The following is a 12684-nucleotide window of genomic DNA, read 5'->3' on the forward strand; positions in this document are numbered from 1 at the left end:
CAGAGTATATGTGAGCATGTGTGAGTCAGTGGAAGCATTCTGAGCATCCGTGTGTGTCAATGAGAACATGTGTGTTTGTTGGTCATAGAGAGCATGTGAGAGAGCCTTTGTGCATTATAGAGAGAATATATTTGGGCATATGTATCTGTCAGTAAGAGTATGTGTTGGAACATATGTGACTGAGAGCATGTGTTTGTGAAAGCATATGTGAACATATATTTGTCAGTGAAAGCATATTTGAGAGCATGTGTGTGTCAGTGAAAGCATGTGAGGCAGCATGTGTGCATATTATTGACGGCATGTGTTCGTCATTGAGATCATATATGAGCATGTAGGTGTGTGTGTGTGTGTGTGTGGGGGGGGTGTGTGTGTGTGTGTGTATGTGTGTGAGAGAGCCTCTGTGAGAGGGAACATGAATGAGAGTGTGCCCTTCTATGTGAGAAAGAATGAATGTATGTGTGTATATGAAAGAGAGGAGAAAGACTATGTATTCCCTCCTCCCCTGCCCCTCCTCTACTAATCCACAACAATCATAGGGTGCCTGGAAATCAAAATCTCCCAAGTATGGAGAGCAGGAGATCTGTAATCCTTAGTCCTAATTACTGGGTGTTATTTGATGAATCTCCTATTTTGAAATACTTTATTGTTGTTTGGGAAATTTATAAAAATATTCTATTCATCAGCTGTTTTGAAATATTTATTCATTTTATTAGTATGGTTTTACTATTATGATTGATGTTTTATATTGTAGATCTGCAAAATACAAGTTCATTAAACAATAGAGAAACACCTACAGTACCTGAATGTAATCCACTTTGAAGTGGTGAAAAAAGTGCGAAAAGCGGAATATAAATCTAAATAAATAAATAAACAAATAAATAAATAAATATTCTCTGATGTTTTTGCTTGATGTTTTATGAGGAATAGTGATGTTTCTGTTTTTCTATTGTTGCACTGCATACAGAGTCTGGTTTCTTGTGGTTTCCATTTCAGTTTGTCTGCATGTTTGTATTTCTACTTTGTGGTCTCTTTATTCTGAATTTGGCCAGGTCTGTCAGGATTCTGCCTGTGGAACTAAAGTGAAGTATTCTGCTAGCATGTGATTTCTATATAGGATCTATAACAGCCTGACTTGTTCTGTTTTCTTGATAGGAATTGTATTGGTTTATTAGGTCCTGATGAAATATTTGTAGTGTTATCTTTTCATTGGTAAAGTTGCTACTGTTTGAGTCTGATAGTTAAGACGTTATGGTATGGCAGGTTTCCTATAGGTTCTGAGTACATGCATACTCAGTACCTTATGACAATGGTGCAAAATATTTGTAGCGGTGCCTCTTGGTTTATGAACAGGGCTGTCCTGTTTCTACATGTGTGGAATTTAGTAAAAGTTAGGTGTGGAGAGAGCCATTGGACTCACGCCAAGATCGAACAAACAGGGTGTTTTCATTGTCACAGGTAATTTTCTTTAAAACAAATTAAAAAAAATACCATGGGGGGGCTGGGTTTGGGAGGGAAATATTTCACCAAACCTCTCTACACCTCTCCCTTTTAGTGATGTGGGCCTGTCTCAAACATCCCTCGTTCCTCTTCCCCAATCAGTCTCTCTCTCTCTCTCTCTCTTTGTCTGCTCAGACCATCCCAACCACTTTTCCCCTCCCTCCACCATTCCATATATACCAGTCTCTATCTCTCTCCACAATCCATCCCCACCAGTTTCACTCTCTCTCTCCCTCTACGTCCATCTCCACCAGTCTCTCTCTCTCCCTCCACCATTGCATCCCCACCTGTCTTTCTCTCTCTCCCTCCACCACTCCATTCCCATCAGATTCTATCCCACTCCACTAGTCCATCCCACCAATCTCTCTCTCTTTCCCTCCTCCAGTTCATTCTGCCAGTATCGCCCTCCACCAGTCCATCCCCACCTGTCTCTATCTCTCACCACTAGTCTATCCCCATCTGTCTCTCTCTTCTCTCCCTCCACCAGTCCATCCCCACCAGTCTCTCTCCGTCCACAGTCCATCCCCACCAGCTTCTCTCTCTCCCTCCTCCAGTCCATCCCCACCTGTCTTTCTCTCTCTCCCTCCACCAGTCTATCTCTTCCAGTCTTTCTCTTTCTCCAGCAGTCCATTCCCAGCAGTCTCTCTCTCTCTCCCTCCCTTAGTCCATCCTTACCAGTGTCTCTCTCTCTCGCCACCAGTCTATCCCCACCAGTCTCTCTGTCTCTCCCCAACAGTCCATCCCTACCAGTCTCTCTCTCCCTCCCTCAATTAGTCCATCCTCACCACTCTCTCTCCCTATCTTTCCCTCCATAGCCCATCCCCATAGTCTCTTTTTCCCTCCACCAGTCCATCCCCATGAGTCTCTCTCTCTCTCCCCACCAGTCCATCCCCATGAGTCTCTCTCTCCACAAGTCTATCCCAGCCAGTTTCTCTCTCTCTTCCATCCCTAGCAGCCATTCTCTCTCTCTCCCCGTCCATACCCATTAGTCTCTCTCTCTCCCTCCACAGATCCATTCCCACATCTCTCTTTCTCTCTCTATCAGTCTATCCCCATCATTCTCTCTCTCTCTCTCTCCCTCCACCAGCCCATGCCCACCAGTCTCTATCTCTTTCTCCACCAATCCATCCCTACCAGACTTTCTCTTTCTCTCTCTCTGCCTCTACCAGTCCATCCCTACCAGTCTCTCGCATAGTAACATAGTGAAAGATGGCAGATAAAGGCAAAAATGGTCCAACCAGTCTGCCCACCATTTTTATTTATTTTTTTTTTTTAGGGTAGTAGCAACTGTTGCTCCATGCAGGCAGGGCCGGCGCGTCCATTAGGTGAACTTTGGCCTATCCCGCTCGTGCCAAAGAGAAATAGAGACTGTGTGCTTCTCAGGGCTGCGAGCAGCTGCAAGCAGCCCTGAGAAGCACACAGTCGGTGCCGAAACAGGTGGAGGGGCACGACCGGGGGGGGGGGCGGCAGCGCAAGGGTCACCTAGGGCACCCAATAGCCTTGCACCTGCTCTGCATGCAGGCCACCCCCAAACCTTCTGTTAAAGTTAGTAGAAACTGGCACTCCATACAGGCCACCCCCAAGCCTAAATGTAAACTTTAGATGTAATACCAAAGATACCCCATTTTTTTCATTTCCATTTTTTCCCTCCATTAGTTCATCCCTACTAGACTCTATCTCTATCCCTCCAACAGTCCATACCCCTCCTGTGTGTGTGTGTCTCTCTCCCTTCCTCCATCAGTGCAATACCATCAGATTCTCTCACTCTCCCTCCAACAGTCTCTCTCTCTCTCTCTCTCCTTCCACCAGTCCATCCCCACCAGTCTCTTTCCCTTCCTCCGCTAGTCAATCCCAGTTGTACTCTCTCTCCTTCCACTCATCCATCTTCTCCAGTCTTTCCCACTCTCTCTCCCTCCAACTGTTCATCCTTGCCAGTCTGACTCTCTTTCCCACACTGCCAGTCTCTGTCTCTCTCTCCCTTCACCAGTCCATTCCACCCCAGTTGCTCCAGATCCAGACAAATCCAGCTGTGTTGCTGCCTGTAGTTATATTACATAAGTTTATGAATGTGAGTACATTCTTGCACATTTACTGCTGTGCTTTGCAATTATATATATTCTGTTTAGATCATTAAGCATCATTTAGTAAGTTTTATATATTATGAATGATTCTGGTGTGAATATAATTATTTCTTTCTTAGTACATTAATAACTTATCTATATGTGGCATATACCTGCAACTAAAAATGAAAGAGAAGCATATGGGGGTTTGTAAAAATTTTGGACTTTGAAAAGGGTCCGCATTCCCAAAAAAATGTGGCAACCCCTGCGCTAGTACAAGTGTGTATTCTGTTGCAGAGCAGTGATCATATGTAAGCATGATAGAGAGCATACAGTATGTGTGTGTGTGAATCAACATGTGTGTGTGTGCCTGAAAGAGAGTATGTGAGTCAGTGAGCGTGTGTGTGAGCCTGAAAGAGAGTATGTGAGTCAGTGAGCATGTGTGTGAGCCTGAAAGAGAGTATGTGAGTCAGTGAGCGTGTGTGTGTACCTGAAAGAGAGTATGTGAGTCAGTGAGCATGTGTGTGAGCCTGAGAGTATGTGAGTCAGTGAGCGTGTGTGTGTGCCTGAAAGAGAGTATGTGAGTCAGTGAGCATGTGTGTGAGCCTGAAAGAGAGTATGTGAGTCAGTGAGCGTGTGTGTGAGCCTGAAAGAGAGTATGTGAGTCAGTGAGCATGTGTGTGAGCCTGAGAGCGTTTCCAGGTATAAAGAGCAGGGGAATATTTTTATCCTTATTAGTTTGAATTATTGGGTGTTATATTTGATGTACACTGTTTTGAAATATTATATTGGTGTTTGTGAAATTTTTAAAAATGTGTCTATGAGTTTTACATTTTTGGATGTTATATTTGTCAGCTGTTTTGCACTATTTATTCTTTTCGTTCGTATTTAGAATTTAAAGGAAGAAGTAATGCTATCCTGTTTGGAATATTTTGGGGGTGGTGCCAAATTATTAGGGAACACTGAATTACTAGCTTTCCCTGGGAGCCAACATGTCTCAGTCCTGCCCTGCCCACAGCACAAACAATTCTAACACTAGCAACCAAATACCAATCTTAAATCTAACAATTCTAAAACTTTCTCTTTTTAAACCAGTTATCAACCCATAGGGCCAGATTTTCGCATCTACGCGCGGGCGTATCTACGCACAGACGTATCTACGCCCGATTTTATAACATGCGCGCGCAGCCGCGCGCATGTTATAAAATCCGGGGTCGGCGTGCACAAGGGGGTGCACACTTGTGCACCTTGCGCACGCCAATCCCTAGGGGAGCCCTGATGGCTTTCTCCGTTCCCTCCGAGGCCGCTCCAAAATCGGAGCGGCCTCGGAGGGAACTTTCCTTCCGCACCTCCCCCAGCTTCCCCTCCCTTCCCCTATTTAACCTATCCCCCCAGCCCTACCTAAATTCCCCCTACCTTTATTTTTTTATTTACGCCTGCCTCTAGGCGTCCCGGGGCTTGTGCGCGTCGCATGCAGGAGGGGTTTAAAAGGGTTACGCACATATATTACGCCCATAACCTTTTTAAAATCCACCCCATAGTCACCTCCTATCCATGACTTTTTAATTTCCTGAGGATTCTCCCATAAAGAATTTTGTGAAATGCCTTCTAAAAATCCAGATACCCTGTATTGACTGGTTTGCCCTTATCTAAATGTTTAATTAGACCTTTAAAAAATTCTAATAGATTGGTAAGGCAAGACTTCTGTTTGCTGAGCACATCCCTATTAAGCCATAACTATCCGTATGACCTGTAATTCTGTTCTTAAGAATAGCTTCTGCTGTTTTGCCCATCATCAACGTCAAGCTCGCTGGTCTATAGTTTCCTGGATCACCCCTGGTGTCCTTTCTGAAAACTGACATTCTATTGGCCACCATTCAGTCTTCAGGCACAGTGGTTGAAATTGATAGGCCACAGATTGCTAGTAACAGGCCTTACAATTTGCTTACAATTTGCTATGAGTTCTTTCCTATGAGTTTTTCTGTGGGTCTGGTGATTTATTAAGCACTACCTCTTCCAGTTTCACCAGTTATTTGCTTCAGTTTCTCTGAACCATCAGCTTCAAAGATCATTGCCAGCGTGGGTATCTCTCTAACATCCTCATTAGTAAAGACCGAAGCAAAGAACTCATTTGGTTTTTCTGCTATAACCTTGTCCTCTCTCAGTTCCCCTTTTACCCTATGTTTATCTAATGGCCCACTGACACCCTCACAGGCTTCCTGATTTTGTTGTATTTGAAAAATAATTTTATTCGTTTTTGCCTCTGTGGAAAGTTTCTTCTCAAATTTTTTCTTGGCCTGCCTTCATTGGCAAAATGATCTTAATTAACAGTTTTGCTAACATGCAGCAGTGTACATTAGACTCACTAGCTGGCCTTGATAAATTCTGCAGGTATAACTACTAATTTATCATTTCTAAAGCCCTACAAGACGTACTGAAGTTTCTCTTTGTTGACAGGTTGATTCTAAGCAAAGATGTCAGTCAGGGTAACTGTTTGTCGTATTTCATTGCAGAAAATGGAAATGGTCCCACTTCCTGAAAAGGCCTACGGGAGCTTTTTTGAAGGTGACTGCTATATCATTTTGCACGTAAGTATGAAAACAAACTGGAATATTCTTTGGTTTGCTTGGCTCTCAGTTCCTGGAGAGAACCACCTGTACTCACATTCTGTGAGTCAAACATTGTCTGATGGGAGTTCAGGAATTTTATTCTCAGGACAGCAAAATGTCCTAACACCTGCAGGGTACTTGTCATCCCTTATAACTGGTTTCAACACACCTAATCTGGTTTCACTTTTTTTTTTTTTTTTTTCAAAAGTGAGAGCAAATTCACAGAAACAATAACAGGACAAATGCTGCATGAAAGAAAATCAAATACCTTTTGTCTTCTTTCATTCTTAAGCTTCACGTGAAAATATATCAAGTTTCCAGACCCTTCAAAATCTTTCTTTCAGTCTTCACTTAAAAATAACCTGCATTCAAGTTTTTTTGGGGGGGGGGGGGGGGGGGGGCGTTCAGGGAACCGTTGTTTTGCTGCACCAAAGCTGCAGCAGGAATCTGAAACAGGATGAGAGGGCTCTCCTTCTTGTTACAAACTGAGACTGGGAGTGAGTAAATCACCTCTGAAAAGATCCTTGAAATCAATAAGTGAACAGCAAGGCAACAAATCCACAATACAGAGGCCAAGTAATAAGAGAAAACATTTTCCCCTCTTACATGAACCCCTTAACTAGAACAGTGCCACCCAGTGGCTTTACAATAGATTGCAATAAATTACAATAACATGGCTGTTGTATATTTCAATAGTTTGCAGGTACATTTTTTTTTCAGTCAATCTGAGGGTATTCAGAGTAAAGTAATGGCAGGGTTCACGAGCACTCTGACCACCCCATAGATTGTGAAATGTCATTTATTTAAATAATTCACAGAAAAATGGTTGAGCTAGAATGCAGAAAATCTGAAACTTCCGAGCAGTAAAGCATGCCATGTGCAGGATTTTTGTTCATGTCCATTCATATATCCTTCCTTAGCTTACAATCCACAATGCCTGTTCACCAATGCAGAGAGTTTCAAGAGAGTAATATTAAACTGGAAAGATTTGAAGTGGAAATGAAACTCATCATTTTGTCCATGTGTCTGTTTATGGGCTCCTGTGCACTGACATCACATGGCTGTGTTAGCTGTATGGGCAGAGCACATTGCAATGCTGATGGCCTCCATACTTTTTCCTAGCCCAATAGTTGTTTTTTTTCCTGTGGGCTTCTGGCTCAGTCAGAACTGTCCTTTCAGGGCTATAATGACATGAACCTTCATTTGCAATTATCAGGGGGATTTTCCCTCATTTAATGATCTTTTGGACAAGGACCACAGACTGCAGCTCCTTCCAGAACCTGCTACTTGTGTACCCCGAGAATAACGACTAAGTGTCACTAGTTACATTATGACTGAGATTCCCATCTCCTTGAGGACTGTAAATGCTTTCTCTGCAGCATCCCCAGCTCTGGGCGGCCCAGGGAGCTTCAGGATTGATTTCAGGGCTCCCATATGGCAGTGGGCACCAGTCCCTGCATTTTTGTCCTAACTTTACCAGATATCAGCAAAATGATATTTGACTTAATGGATGTATAAGGATTCAGAAACATATCAGCTTAGAAAGTCATGGAATGCCATGTATCTACATGGGGAAGTTCACCACGTTTTTAAAAGTCAACAATAATAATGCCTTAATTTTTTAAAGGGAAAAAAGAGAAATTTGTGAAAGTCCTTTACTTCTAACCTATCTCTCTGGAAGTATTTGGAAAAGAAAGAAAAAAGATAGCACTAAGTCCAGACTAGGTATGGTAATAAAGTCTTGTTTAAGCAGGATTCTGGTGCCTTGTGCACAGCTGAATTTGCAAAAGATGCTCTGCGCCCTCCTGTATTTCCATTCACTTCACTTCCAACGACAAGCAGCTACACAGTGTACATGGTGTACTGAGGGTGTAGGCAGGAACATAAAGGCAATTTTATGAAAAGGCACAATTATGTTTGATAGAAAGTATCATTATAAAATATAAATATACAAGAATGATTGGGTCTTCTAGCAGCATGCTTTAAATAGAATTACACTGAAATGCTTTGGAGATGCCCCATAATATAAACAAAACAATCCCTTATATTAAAGAAATCAAAATGTTTTAGTTGGCAGAGGTTGCCTCTTTAGAGGTTTTCCATGCTGTAGGAAATGCTGAATTGGCCAATCTGACTAATTTAGTCTCTTCTGGCTGCGCAGCCTTTCTGTCAGCTAAAGAGTGTAAAAGCAACTCCATAGGATCTGGGATGCCCATGACAGAGGAGGCTTGACTTGTCCTTAACTACAGTATCTCAGATGTGGACAGATGCTGAATATACCAGGAAAGAATAAGTGGCAAGGCTAAATGTAAAGAAACAGACTCTTTCTTCATGGAACAGTTTTGGCATATCTGGGCTACTCACTAATGAGGAGCATTAGAATTTCAGGAAGAAGTTTATTTCCTGTGGGTTTCTGGTAGGGATGTGCATTCGTTTTTCACGAATTAGACAATGTCAACGATATTGCACGCCCTACACAACCTCGGGGCTGGTTGCACACCACACCAGTAGTGGCACAAAAACTTGAAACAAGACAGAAGCTGGAACTAAAACTCTGAAAACTCGGGAACTCAGACTCAGACTCAAAAACTTGGAAGACTCCGAAGACTAGAACCAAATGGAAGACTCAGGCAGGACACTGATTAGGAACAGGAACCAAAGACTTGGAAACAGGCTTGGAAGCAGGATTGAAGATTTGGACTCAGGAAACCAGGAAGACAGTGACACAGGAATCAGGAACATGACGAGAGACCAGGAACATCACAGGAAAGAAGACATGGCAGACCTGCAACTCTGAAGACAGGAAACAGAAGACCTTGAAGATCATGGAAGACTGAATACCTTGTGAAGACCAGGAGCAAAGACTGAAGAACCCTTTTATAGGGCTACAGGAAGCCGCAGGGCTTTTCTCACATAGTCCCTTTAAATCTTAGGGAGAGGTGCACACATGCACCTAGGGAAATGATATTAGGCGGGAGCAGAGATGGAAGTCGATGGCCCTGAGTCCGTGAAGATCAGGCTGGAGCGTTGGTGTGGTTGCAAAGATCAGGCAGCTTCTCTTCAGCCGCGGAGAGCGGCAGCTAGGCCAAGGTGGAATCAGGAGGTTGGCGGTGCTCCAAGACCACACAGGAGACAAGTGGCAAGACCGGCCAGGTGGTATCGGGAGGAGCAGTGGATGAGCGAGGCCACTCATGGGACCCTCCCATGAGCAGAATTGTAACAATGAGCCGGAATGGAGGCAGAGCAGGGTATGGTAAAGGAAGGTTCCATTTGCTGAGCACTCGAAATATCTTTTGGAAAGTTTCAAAACAGCATAAATATTAGTCAAATATTTACTTTTGTGATTCAGAAAAAAAACTAAAAAAGGTAATAACTTGCTATTTACCCATAGGAGGCCCAAACTTCTGAGATGAATCAATCGGATCTTTTCTTTTTATGTAACGTTATTTTGCTATGCATGTACAAATGGGGATTTTTAAATTCAAGTTTCTCAAAAGCCTCAAAACGTAAATGTTTGCACACACCAATATTCCTTAGCTTTGATTATCATATCTGGTACAAAAAAAGGCTTGATTCCTCAAGGTCCTTTTCCATAGACAATGAGCCTATCAAACCTATCCACGATACGGCATTTATATGTGAAAGTGGATGCACAGAGATTTATTCTAGTATTTTATAAATTGTTCAGTAGGCGCTGCACTTTTTATAAAATACCACATAGTCCTCCTTCAAAAATACAAGCATATGTTTCAGTATATGTAAATATTGCCAAAGCAAGAATGGTACCTTTATTACTGACCCTATTCATGTGATGTTTCTATTCCTATTTATTCACTTGATGTCTTGTCTTTTGTAAATACATCAAAATGAGCTACAGTTAACCATTACCATTCTACTGTATTCTTTCAGTTTGTGTTTGGAACAAGCTTGAGCCTCTTTACTGTGATATAGCTACTTCTACTATTTTGGAACTGATTGACACTTCAAATTATTTCTCCACTCTGGCACACGTAAAGAAATGCCTACCTCCAGGACATGTTTCAGTTATTGTTGGTCTCACTGGAGACAGTGGGAGAGATAGTGGAGAATGTAATCAATCCTGGGCTTGCTCCTTGAAATGTTGGATCTGTTTGATAGCATTCTCAGTGGTCCAAGAATGGTCTCCATACAGCTGTGGGAAATATGAGACCATATCTTCCATAAAGACTTCCACCTTCCTATGCTAAAATCTTGTCTCCCAGGCCTTTCTTTCCTTTCTGTATTCAGTGGTTTAATTGCCAGTTATCTTTGGTGTCTCACTGTCCCCATAAGTCCCTAGAGCCTGGAAGATGACTTTGGTCCTGCTTACCGCAAGCAATGGGTCCCTGTTTTAATTGTCTCATGAGGTGCAAGTGATGTCTTCTCCAAGCTGGGAAATTCCTGCTTAAATTGGGAAGGTTGGCAGGTATGCCTTCACACCAGGGGTGAAACCTGGCCTTTGTGTTTGAAGTTGCCTGGCCTCCAAGTAACGTCAGGAGGGAGGTTGTCCATGAGGAAGCACTCATTTTTAGTGGGAGCCTGTAACATCTTTCATTTAAATCTCTAAATTTCCATTCAGTCTCTTTCTCTGTCTTCTGATTAATCTTTCAGTTCCCCAGAATTCCTTCTCCTGTCCATTGTGCTTCATCACTCCATCCTCCCTCTCCTTTTCCTCTCTCCTAGCTCTCATCCTTCTTTCTGTTTTCCCTGTAATTCCCTCTCTCGTTCACTCTTCTGCTATCCCACAGCTCCCTTTCTCCTCCTCCTTTTCTCTCTCTTCTTTAATCTCTTGCATTCAGAATCCTCTGCCCTCTTCTGTCGGAAGCCATCCATCCCATTCCTCTTCTGTTCCCTCTCCTTCTCATTCATCTCCTCCCACTCTGCTCTGTATTATTGAGACTCTCTCTCTCTCTCTCTTCATTTCATTCACCCTTCAGAGGTTGGTTGTATTTGCTGTTTGCGATTCTGCAAGGGCTCTTGTTTCCTCTGGCAGAGAGGAATGGAAAGTGGTACCCCAGGATGAAGAAGGCGCTCCGGAAGCCGCAAGAAGTAAAGGGTTGGGATAAAAAAAATGTAAATAATGTGGGGCAAACCCCAACCGGAGAAGGGTGCATGGATTTTCCCCCCACCCCCTTCAAATGGTCTTGCTCTGTCCGTGATTACACCCTGGCCCTAAACTCACTTTCTTTCTCCTTCTCTGTGGCCCAGAACAAGCAGACACCGACGGGCTTCATCTCAGACATCCACTACTGGATTGGAAAGGACTCCTCCCAGGACGAGCAGGGCGCTGCTGCTTTCTACGCCACACAGCTGGACGACGAGCTAGGGGGGAGCCCTATCCAGCATCGCGAAGCGCAGGGCAACGAATCGCAAACGTTTAAAAGCTACTTTAAGAATGGGATCATGTAAGTGGATTTCTACAAAAGAAACAAGGTTTGATGGAAAGGTTTTAGAAATGCAGCACAGCTATTACTATGAAAGGTGTCAAATAAATCGTGGGCGACTTGGTAATCATATAAATATAATTTAAAAAAAAAAAGAGTTGTTAAGTAGAATGCAATTTCTGTTACGGCTGTGGCTGCTGTGCTACCGCCTCACCACCAGGGGTCCCTCTAGGGCTGGCTTTCCTGACAGGCCCAGTCCATCTCCTATGTCCACTCTATGCTCTGGGTGTGCCCTCTTAACCCTGCCTGACAGTTGCCTCGGTGCTTCGGCATCGAGCTCACCTGGGCTCCCTGCTCTAGCCTGCCTTGCGTGGCCTTCGGGCCTATCCTTGCCTTGCCTTGCCTTGCGCGGCCTTCGGGCCTATCCTTGCCTTGCCTTGCGTGGCCTTCGGGCCTATCCTTGCCTTGCCTTGCCTTGCGCGGCCTTCGGGCCTATCCTTGCCTTGCCTTGCCTTGCGTGGCCTTCGGGCCTATCCTTGCCTTGCCTTGCCTTGCGCGGCCTTCGGGCCTATCCTTGCCTTGCCTTGACTTGCGTGGCCTTCGGGCCTTTCCTTTCCTTGCCTTGCCTTGTGCGGCCTTTTGGCCTTCTTCCTTGATTTCCATACCTGGCCTACGGGCCTTCCGTGTGTGTGTGTGTGGCCTACGGGCCTTCTGACCTGCCTTGCCCCGCTATTGGTGTGTGGCCTACGGGCCTTCCGTGTGTGTGTGTGTGGCCTACGGGCCTTCCGTGTGTGTGTGTGTGGCCTACGGGCCTTCTGACCTGCCTTGCCCCGCTATTGGTGTGTGGCCTACGGGCCTTCCGTGTGTGTGTGTGTGTGGCCTACGGGCCTTCTGACCTGCCCTGCCCTGCTTACTGTGCCCTGACCCAGCCTGGACCCAGACACTGCTGACTGCTGCCTGCCCTGACCCAGCCTGTACTAGACTCTGATTCTTGCTGCCTGCCCTGACCCAGCCTGGTACCTGACTCTGTTTCGAGCTTCCTGTCTCTCTCCACCTGGAGCCACCCTGCTGGGTGGTGTGCACGACTCCTGTCCGGAGCCCAAGCGTAACAGTATG

At 44.5% G+C, this 12684-nt stretch overlaps 1 protein-coding gene across 1 annotated transcript in view; it reads left to right on the top strand.

Moving 5' to 3' along the window:
• VILL (villin like) overlaps positions 1 to 12684 on the top strand; it is a 195916-nt gene that overhangs the window by 99423 nt on the left and 83809 nt on the right. Inside the window, exons 3-4 of the mRNA XM_029588369.1 lie at positions 6071 to 6145; positions 11393 to 11589. Of these exons, the coding sequence (XP_029444229.1) occupies positions 6071 to 6145; positions 11393 to 11589 (272 nt within the window). The remainder of the gene's footprint in view (positions 1 to 6070; positions 6146 to 11392; positions 11590 to 12684) is intronic.

Source organism: Rhinatrema bivittatum, chromosome 2 (genome assembly GCF_901001135.1).
Source record: "Rhinatrema bivittatum chromosome 2, aRhiBiv1.1, whole genome shotgun sequence".
Taxonomy (NCBI): Eukaryota; Metazoa; Chordata; class Amphibia; order Gymnophiona; family Rhinatrematidae; genus Rhinatrema; species Rhinatrema bivittatum.